Genomic DNA, 10,290 nt, shown 5'->3' with positions numbered 1-10,290 from the left:
CTCTCTCTCTCTCTCTCTCTCTCTCTCTCTCTCTCTCTCTCTCTCTCTCTCTCTCTCTCTCTCTGTGTGTGTGTGTGTGTGTGTTCTCTGCTCTAGACAGCTTTCTCTTGCTATTCTAAAAGCTCCGTAGTTGAATAGTTGAGACAGCTAACTTTCTGCTCGACACAGTTTTCTCTGTGAGTAAAAATTGCAAAAGCTCTCTGGATAGCTCATGAGTTTTCTAACCAAAGTCAGAAAAACCGCTATAAAGAAAATTCTTGGATCAACTCAAAATTCTAAAAGTAATTCTTGGGTTTTCCAATCAAAATCAGAAGTCAGAAAATATTCTAAAAGAGCTGTGTTCGCTCTTCAAAGAGCCTTCTCTGGATAGCTGCTAGAAAATTATGAAAAATTCCAAAAGAGCTGTGCTCATTCTCCGTGGATTTTCCTACTAAAATCAGAAATCCCATTAGAAAAAAAAATATTTATTATTATATGTTAGTACACTGTAGCTGTCTTCAGGCACTCCAGAAGAGGGCATCAGATCTCATTACGGATTGTTGTGAGCCACCATGTGGTTGCTGGGATTTGAACTCAGGACCTTTAGAAGAGCAGTCAGTGCTCTTAACCACTGAGCCATCTCTCTAGCCCCAGAAAAAAAAATCTTGAAGGGCAGTGATCTCTCTCCAGAGATTTCCAGATATATCAGCTCTTGCTAGAAAAAAATTTCTAAAAAAGAACTGCTATCACTTTCTGCTAGCTCATCTCATGCAGACCCTAAAGCCCACTCTTATTTACATATCAATTCAGTTATTCCAGGTTCTGTCTTAACCATCCCATGAATCAGCATTCCATGACTTTAGCTCCTTGACTCTTAGGAAGAGACAGCAAACATAAGCACAGACAATAAGATAGCTGGGTGAGACCCAGCGCTGGAATCACCATTCCGACTATGCCTGGACCTAAATTAGCTCTGACCCAGGTTGGCCCTGAACTTGGGAGTCTGCTGGCATTTGTAAGCATAAACAACAACAAAACAAAAACCTTTATCTCCTTCTTTAGCATCTTTCTGACAAGCTGGATCATAGTGCAGCTGCTTGTGTTCCTTTAGATCTGTGATGCCCCTTTTATAATTCATATTGTGTCCTTATATTTTTGAATAGTTGAAAAATTATATATTTTTGAACTCTTGTTTTTAAGAGTTCTTTTCCACTGCCTTAAGGACTGTCCTGAAGGTCCCAGTGTTTACCATTTTGCTGAGACAATAGCCACATCTTTGCCTATGCTGTTCTTATTATCATGGAGTCATTAATAGTAACAGAGTGGACATTCCTCAGAGGAATGCCAAAATACACACATTATTATACAAACAAGCTTAAGGCCACAACCGCCATCGACACTCATGGAGGCCCACGCTTGCTGGCTCTGTCTCAGGGTCAGGAACCATATTATTCTGTCCCTAACAAGGCCATGCTGGACTTTGCAGTGACACCATGACCAGCCTATTTCTTTTCCTTCCTCCCTTTCCTCCCTTTCCTCCCTTTCCTCCCTTTCCTCCCTTTCCTCTCCTTCCTCTCCTTCCTCTCCTTCCTCTCCTTCCTTCCTTCCTTCCTTCCTTCCTTCCTTCCTTCCTTCCTTCCTTCCTTCCTTCCTTCCTTCCTTCTATTCCTCCCTCCCTTTTGAGACCAGATCCCTCTACAGCTCTGGCTATCCTGAAACTTACTACGTAGACCAAACTGCCTCAAACTCACAAAGCTCCACCATTCTCTGCCTTGTTAATGCTAGGATTAAAGGTGTGTACTGCCATGCTCAGTATCCTATGATTAAATGACTAAATTGTGTCATTTATCCTCTGTCTTAGTGAGGGAAATAACATGAAGGAGCACACTTGTATTACTGTTGTCTGTAGTAATGCTCTGCTTCTTTTTTTTTTTAAAGGGGAATTTTATTTATTTATTACATGTAAGTACACTGTAGCTGTCTTCAGACACTCCAGAAGAGAGAGTCAGATCTTGTTATGGATGGTTGTGAGCCACCATGTGGTTGCTGGGATTTGAACTCCGGACCTTCGGAAGAGCATTTCACCAGCCCAATGCTCTGCTTCTTAGATTTGTTGTACTTTCTGTGAGAGAGTTTGCATTGTCCTCTGACCCTCTTGTTTCTATCTCCCAAATGCTAAAGTTATGGGTGTGTACCACAATGCCCATCACACGGTTGTCAATGGATTTCTTTAGTTATCGGTTAGAGAAGTGACTCTTAACCTTTGCTGTTGCTGTGTCCTTTACAGACTTGAGCCTTACTCTGAAGAAAAATAGCAGTACCTGTATCTACAGGAGTTATGTGCCCAAAAGAAAACAAGGGAAAAAAAAAAAAAAGAAGCCTGCCCTCACATAGTTTGCACAATATCCATAGCCCCTTTTCTCCTTTATAAAAATTGATAAATACAACTTGTTAACAGTCAAACAAACATCGAATACGTGTGTGCAGTGCTTAGGGAGTAGACTCAGGACATTGTACAAGGGCACACACTGTACCATGTAGCATGCACCCCAGCTGAAAACACTAATCTGACTTGTACAGCCAAGTCTTAGACATGTGTTTGTGTGTGTGACTACCACACTTTGGGATATAGAACATGGCTATCACCCCAAAGATTCCCTCCTGCCCTGTGCAGTCAGTTATCGCCCTCCCATAGAGACTGCACTTATGCTTCCCTTCTGCAGTCACTTAGGCTTGTTTGCTTTGGATTTTTGTGTGTCTGGAACCATCTAGTATGCATGGGATGGCTAGGTGGTTAGAGCACTTTCTGCACAGGTCGGGGGACTAGAGTTTAGATTCTTTGCAGCCCACATACCCACAGGTGGGTATGATAGCCCAACTGTCATTTCTGCCTTGGTAGGCAGGCACATTGCATCCCTAGAGCAAGCTGGCTAGCAAGGCCAGTTATACTGGTGGGCTCTGAGTTTGTTGGGAGATCTTGCCTCAGTGAATAAGGTGGAGGAGCAATTGAGGATGGTTCCCAATGGCTCCAGTGGGAGGACTGGGGTGTGTGTGTGTGTGGGGGGGGGTTGGGTCTTCAAGAAGCAAGCTTTTATGTTAGGATTGTGTAAGGCAGGGCTTGGGTAAAGTAGGCCTTGAGCCATTGCTATTCTTGAAATAAAAAAATTCTTTGCATGGTTGAATTGGTGTGCCTTTAGGTTAACTAAGTTGGAAAAGTGTTGGTCATGTTAAGAAGTTAATACAAGTAGTTAACTACTTTCAGAGTCATGCATTACTACAGTTTGAGAGTTCACTCTTTGTTGATTACTGATAGGGCCAATGCAGTATTTGAGTGGAACTATCTGTTTTGTAGTTATAAGCTTGCTCAGATGTGGAGTGATTTTACTGGATGCCCCTGTGATTTTATTGAAATTCTAACCCTTAAGTATTAGGAAGAAGTTACCAAGTTAAATTATTCAAAGTTCTACTATATCTATAGGGGCAGAATGCTTGTTTCTATGCTGAAAAGATTATTGAAGCAGAGTACGTTTGGTTTTGAATTCTAGTCAGCTTTGTCTTGGTGTGAGTGTGGTGTAGAACATTAATGGAGTAACACTTTGGGAATTTCAGAGATGCTGCCTACGGAAGCTGCAGTTTCTACATTACACTTCTCGACTGTTTTCACGCAGTAAAGAAGGTGAGTATTAGAGTTCCTTCAGGTGTGTAAGGTACCAGTTAACATTAAAGTAATCCCAAACCAATAAACACCTCATTCTGAATTTCTGATTGTTTCTATGCTTGAATGGGATGGAAAGGGCACTTACAGACAGGAGGCAGGCAGGGGTTGTCACTCAAGTGGGTGAGCACTTGCTTAGCATTCGGAAGGCCAAGGGTTTAATACCAGCATCACAAAAACAAGGCACAAGAGAGTTAAGTAATTTGGTTTTAGCTAGATGCAGTGTTAGCTTTGAGTGTACCTCATTTAAAGAAAAAAAAAGTTGAGTACTATTCCCCTCCAAGTTATATTTATGTATATACAGCACAGTAATTGTCAGGTGTGCAGTGGCAGTGCTGGCTTAGCATGTGCAATGTCCTAGGTCCCATCCTTTGCAACACAGTAACTGCGAGGCTCAGTTTTGTCTCCAGGCATTGGGCTTTGAATTCAACAGAATTTGGACAATTAATTTGTTACAAAGTTTTATATAAAAATAAGTGTGTCACAGTTGCTTTGTCAAAGTTGCAGGAATGGGGCATAGGGGCTTAGCCTTTGAAAATGTTCAGTGTTGCATACAGTACTTTCTGGTTCATCTGGATACATCTTGGTTCTTAATAGAAAATTGGTGTTTTCCTTATGCCTTTGTTCATAAACATTTTCTTTTGGATTTTAGGCAATGCAGTATGGCTTCTTTAATTTCAACTCATTTAACCTTGACGAATATGAACACTATGAAGTAAGTTCTAGGTTACTGATTTCAGTCTCCCTACTCTGCACTTTACTAAGGTGTCATTGATCAATATATCTGTATTTCATCACCGTCGTGTGTCTCTGTGTGTGTGTGTGTGTGTGTGAGGGGGGGGAGCAGGCGCGTATTGGTGAGTTTTTGAGGTCAGAAGACATCTTTGTAGAGTCAGTTTCTTCTCTTCACTCTTCACATCTACATGGGTTCTGGATTCAAACTCACACCCTCATACTTGTTTAGCAAGTGCTTGACCTGTCAAGCCACCTCACTGGCCCAGATAATATTTTGATGGATATATGCTTGTGAAATGATTCGCAGATTCAAACTTGTTCAACACATGAGCTATCTAGGTGTGCTTGGAACATTTAAGATGCAGGAACAGGGCTGGTGAGATGGCTCAGCGGGTAAGACTGCTATTCCGAAGGTCCNGAGTTCAAATCCCTGCAACCACATGGTGGCTCACAACCATCCGCAACGAGATTTGACTCCCTCTTCTGGAGTGTCTGAAGACAGCTACAGTGTACTTACATATAATAAATAAATAAATCTTTTTTAAAAAAAAAATGCAGGAACAGCCTGCATGTAACACCCAAAACTTATGACCGGAAGTTTGGGCTCTCATCAGAATTCTACTATTTGCCCACATACTTTTCAATCTGTTATCCTACCTAATGAAATAAGGAGAAAAAAATTTTTCTTTTAAGTATTAAGCAATATGACAAGGTGCTTCAGAGGTTAATGGAGTTTGAATATCCCAAGCCCACAAAAATATTAGGTGGGCATAATGTCCTGCCTATCTATCAGTCATATCTGGGTTCAACTAAGTGATTCTGCCTTAATATAGGATGTGGAAAGAGAAAACAATGTAAGTTAGCCTTGGGCTTCCACATGCTTATACCACACATGTGCACCCAACATACATACATGCATGGACATTCATGCACATGAAGAAAAAAATAAAATAAGATTGTATGGTAAGAAATGTCACACCTTTAACTCCATTCGTGATTCTTAGTGGTGGCTTCAGGGTGAACAGGTGCATCTTTATAATGCTTAGTTTAAGTTCTGTTTTTAGTGGTGGTGACCTTCCTATTGTGATGTGGATATAGGTTTGAAGTCCACAGGGTAGACACAGTAAGGTGATAGCTTGCTGTGTCTAGTGACTGCTAAGGTATACTTGGTTGTTATAGCCCAACTGTATCATCTGTTTAAAGTTATTAAAGCTAAGCAGAAATAGCCAGGCATTTCGGCAAACATCTTTAATCGGAGCACTCAGAAGAGATGGAGCTCTGCAAGTTCAAAGCCAGCCTGGTGTACATGGTGAGTTTCAGGCCAGTCAAGGCTTCACAGTGACACTCTGTCTTAAGACAAAAAACCCTAATGTTTTAAATAAAAGAGTGAACATTTTATTGGATTCTGCAAGTTAAAAATCCAGGAGCAGCCAGGTGTGGTGGCGCATGCCTTTAATCCCAGCACTCGGGAGGCAGAGACAGGCGGATTTCTGAGTTCGAGGCCAGCCTGGTCTATAGAGTGAGTTCTAGGACAGCCAGGGCTACACAGAGAAACCCTGTCTCAAAAATAAATGAATGAATGAATGAATGAATAATCGATCTAGGAGCAGAGCTGGGGAGGTGGCTTAGCAGACAAATTGCAGAGAAATCGAAAGGAAGAGACAGATGATCCCTGGGGTGAGCTAGACTAGCCTGAGTTAAAGTCTGCAAGCTCTAGCTTCAGAAAGAGTCTGTTCCCCCCAAAAATGGTGTAGAAAGTAATTGAACACCAGATACACACACACACACACACACACACACACACACACACACACACACACACGGTATATAAAAAAACTGAAAATAGCAGATGGTACATGAAGTACAGTGTTTTCTATTACTGCAGTTGTTAAAGTGATTTTTCTCTCCTGGCACTGATTCTGTCACAGTCCATTGGTTTTTTTACTTCTTAAAAGTCTGTGCTGGGGCTGGTGAGATGGCTCAGTGGGTAAGAGCACCTGACTGCTCTTCTGAAAGTACGGAGTTCAAATCCCAGCAACCACATGGTGGCTCACAACCATCCGTAACAAGATCTGACTCCCTCTTCTGGAGTGTCTGAAGACAGCTACAGTGTACTTACATATAATAAATGAATAAATCTTTTTTTAAAAAAAAAAGTCTGTGTTATGCTGGGCGTAGGCCATGCTTGTTACCCCCAGCACTTGGGAGGCAGTGGCAGACAGCTCTGTTGAGTCCAAGGGAGAGCATCTTAGTCTACTTAGTCTACATAGCAAGTTCAGACCTGCTAAGGTTACATGGCAAGATTCTTCCCTAGAAAAGAAAAGAGGAGGGTGGCTAGCACCTGTATTCTGTCCAATGTATGTGTGTGTTATTGTTTCCTCTCTGTGGAGAGTGCTTCTCTCTGACACTTTTACTCTCCAGGCTAATGACCTAAGCAAAGAAACAGTTTTAAAGTGATTGACACCAGGGAAGTCACCTGTTTCCTGGGGATACTCAAAGCAAAATAGATTCTCTCTGTGTCTATTAATAAACAGCAGACATGCTAAAGACAATGGTTTTGAACTGAGTGTTGAGAAGGGAGGTGGAAGGAGATGTGGTTCAAAGGATAATTGTGCTGGTCTCTCCTTTGCAGAAAGCAGAAAATGGAGATTTCAACTGGATAATACCAGAGCGATTTCTTGCCTTCTGTGGGCCCCATTCAAGATCCAGGCTGGAAAGTGGTATGCAAAACTCTGGAACCCAAGTAGCCTCCTCTTTTTCCTTTTGCAATAGACTACTGAGCTGGGCACTGCAACATTTGCCTGTTGTCCCACCTCTTTGTGAGTACAAGTAAGGCAGGAGTCCTGACTTCTGGTGTCTGTGCTGGGCTCACCCTTGCTCTGCTTACTTCCTGGGAGGGAGGCCCCTGAGCTGCCTGTTGCAGGAATGACCCAAACATGTTTAGAAAGAGACCAGAGAATTAAGCTAAGCTTGACTCAGTCTTCACGACTTAACCACTCTTGGTTATTTGAGCACACTGTTCTGCCTGAATGTTAACTTTTTAAGCTCTTGTTTTTTACAGTTATAATCAAATTGGTATTCAGTCCCCAGTCCAGACATTGTTTCCACCCACTTTCAGGTGGAACTGTTTTCCGTTGTGTTCCAAGCTTTGGTCATCTCTTTATGTAGGTTACCACCAACATTCTCCGGAGACTTATATTCCATATTTTAAGAATCACAACGTAACTACCATTATTCGTCTGAATAAAAGAATGTATGATGCTAAGCGCTTTACGGATGCTGGATTCGATCACCATGATCTTTTCTTTCCGGATGGCAGCACCCCTGCTGAGTCAATTGTCCAAGAATTTCTGGATATTTGTGAAAATGTTGAGGGTGCCATTGCAGTGCATTGCAAAGGTAAATAAGCAGCTAGGTTGGGTTAAAGGGCAGTGTGCATGTTCGAGTATATATGTAGGTATGGGTTATATCCTTTTATGTTACATGGCAAGACCACTGTGATTTTGAAAGAATAATTTAAGTTTTTTTGTGTGACATCATTGTGGTGTGTGTGTTTGAGAGAGAGAGAGAGAGAGAGAGAGAGAGAGAGAGAGAGCGACCAACCAAAGACAACACGTGGGAATCACTTCTCAGTTCTCTCCTACCATGTAGTTCCCAAGAATGGAGCGCATAGTATCAGATTTGGCAGCAAGTGCTTTTAGTAGTTGATCCATCTGGCTGCCCAGAAAGAGCGATTTTAAAATCCTTAATTTGTATATAGAGTATAGTAAATTGTCTTTACAAGTAAGCCTACCACAGCTTATTACACTGAAATGTGTATATTTCTTCTGTCTGTCATGTGTCTATGAGATGAGTCCTCAGGTTGTCAGCAGTACATCAAAGTCTTGCAGCAGCTTGGTGTAGACTAAGATGTGTTTCAGCAGCTATAGCAGTTTCTGAATCTAAATGTTCCAGGAATAATTGTAATGATGCACAGTGTGAATATAGTAGAGTTTCTTTAACTTTAATTAAGAAATTAGGTAATTAAGAAAACAAGGGATATTAAATGGCAAGGTTAAAAAGAAAAACCACCAAATTAATTCCCAGAGCTAAAACTGTATTTTTAGTTAGGAATGTAGCTATAATCACAACATTCAAATGTTCAGTATGCAGTGGAAGATGATAAGGCATACCAAAAAGTAAAATGGAGCCAGGAAAGTATGAAAAACCCACTATTCTTGACAAGGATCAGATAGTACATTTTGCAGACAGATGATTTAAAACAGCTACCTCAGTGTGCACAACGAAAAGAAAATGTGGGAAAGGGGGGTAAAAAATATGTGAGCAAAAGCCAAGTGTCAATAGAAAACAAAAACCATGAAGTAAACCCAAAATGCAATTCTGGAAATGGATTGAAAAACTTACTGGCAGGGTTCCAAAGGAGACCTGAATAGACAGAAGGAAGAAGCCAATACTGTGAAGAGCAGAGCCATTAAAAAAACACCAGGTCTGAGGAACAAGGAGAAAGGGAGTCAAGAGGAGAAAGAAGCAAAGTGTACAGTTTGGGGATGAAGCTGGGCAGACACACACAACCCTGCCATGTGCACAGTGGGAGTTCCAGCAGAGAGAGCAGGAGGAGGCACTCAGCCCGGAAATATTTCCCACTTTTATGAAAGGCATGATTGTAAACATTCTCAAAACTCAGCAAGCTCCAAACAGAACAGACTCAGAAACTAACATGAAGACACTTTATGATACTGTCTAAAGCTAAAGGCATTGAAAGAAGAGAGAGGAAACTCTCAGGTTACTAATTCTACCATGAGAAACTATGGAGGCCAGAGGCAATAAACTGATAAGGAAGAACTTTGTAACCAAGAGCCCTATAAACCTTCAAAACTCCCTCAAAATAGAAAAAAGTAAAAGCACCCTCGATGGTCAGGTGCTGGGGGAATTGTTACAACTTGACCTATACGATATCTGTTAGGACTCTTGACAGTACTCAAAACCACATGAAGAAGCAAGTGTCTACTGTAGAGGTCAATATGCACATAGGTTAAAGACTAGTAATCGCTTGTAAAATATTTTCACTGTTTCGATATAAATAACACATAAAAAATAGAAAACTATTATAGAAATCAACAAAATCCAGGTGTGGTCGGTTCCTCACAAAGTCTAACAAGAACAAAATAACCATAAACCTTTAGTTTTGTGTTTGATGATTGAAGATAGAAGAAAGGCTTAAATTATTGCATGAGAAGTGGCAGTGGGGACAATACTTGAGAGTCTGTAGACAAGGTAAGAGGACCTGAACTCGGATCTGCATGTAAAAAGGTAGGTATGGCTGCATGCACCCCTAACCTCTGCACAGGAGATGGGTAGACTTACTCAGCTTACTGGCCTATCCATCTGGCTGAATCCAGTGAGATCTAGGTTCATTGATAGACCTCGTTTTAAGAGGAATAAGGTAGACTGGTAGAGCTGAACATTACACGTGTGAACAACCAGTAAGAGATGACTGTGGACAGCCAACAGAAAGTTGGATGATGCAAACGAAGTGGAAAATTCCCGGGAACAAAACCAACCAACACAGAATCACCATGAGATATGGGCAGTGGGCACAGAATCTAGGACACTGAGGAGGTAACAGAGTTTCTCGCCTAAGGAAGAGAGCCTGATGACTAACACCAATTCTCTGAGATTATTCAGATTTGAAGGGAATGAAGAAAACTGTTCTCTAAGGCCAGGATTGCTTTGCTACCAAACACAAGCAAAGAAGCTGTCTTTGTAAAAGCCATACAAGGTAAAAGACTCATACGGAGCTGGGTCTTCATTGGTAGAGGCCTTGCTTTGCAAGCATGACGATTTCAGTTTGCTTTGCAGCT

At 41.4% G+C, this 10,290-nt stretch overlaps 1 protein-coding gene across 10 annotated transcripts in view; it reads left to right on the top strand.

Moving 5' to 3' along the window:
* Window positions 1–10,290, top strand: part of Cdc14b (cell division cycle 14B) — an 80,504-nt gene that overhangs the window by 53,000 nt on the left and 17,214 nt on the right. For all 10 annotated transcript variants that reach the window (XR_003845376.1, XR_003845377.1, XM_029547355.1 and 7 more), the window contains exons 6-9: window positions 3,589–3,655; window positions 4,347–4,409; window positions 7,062–7,149; window positions 7,598–7,828. Coding sequence is in view for 8 of the 10 variants with exons in the window: in XM_029547355.1 (XP_029403215.1) it covers window positions 3,589–3,655; window positions 4,347–4,409; window positions 7,062–7,149; window positions 7,598–7,828 (449 nt within the window). In the remaining 2 variants the exon portion in view is untranslated. The remainder of the gene's footprint in view (window positions 1–3,588; window positions 3,656–4,346; window positions 4,410–7,061; window positions 7,150–7,597; window positions 7,829–10,290) is intronic.

Source organism: Mus pahari, chromosome 16, assembly GCF_900095145.1.
Source record: "Mus pahari chromosome 16, PAHARI_EIJ_v1.1, whole genome shotgun sequence".
Lineage (NCBI taxonomy): Eukaryota > Metazoa > Chordata > Mammalia > Rodentia > Muridae > Mus > Mus pahari.
Note: the sequence above shows the minus strand (reverse complement) of the source record. Positions and strands in the feature narration are given on the sequence as shown.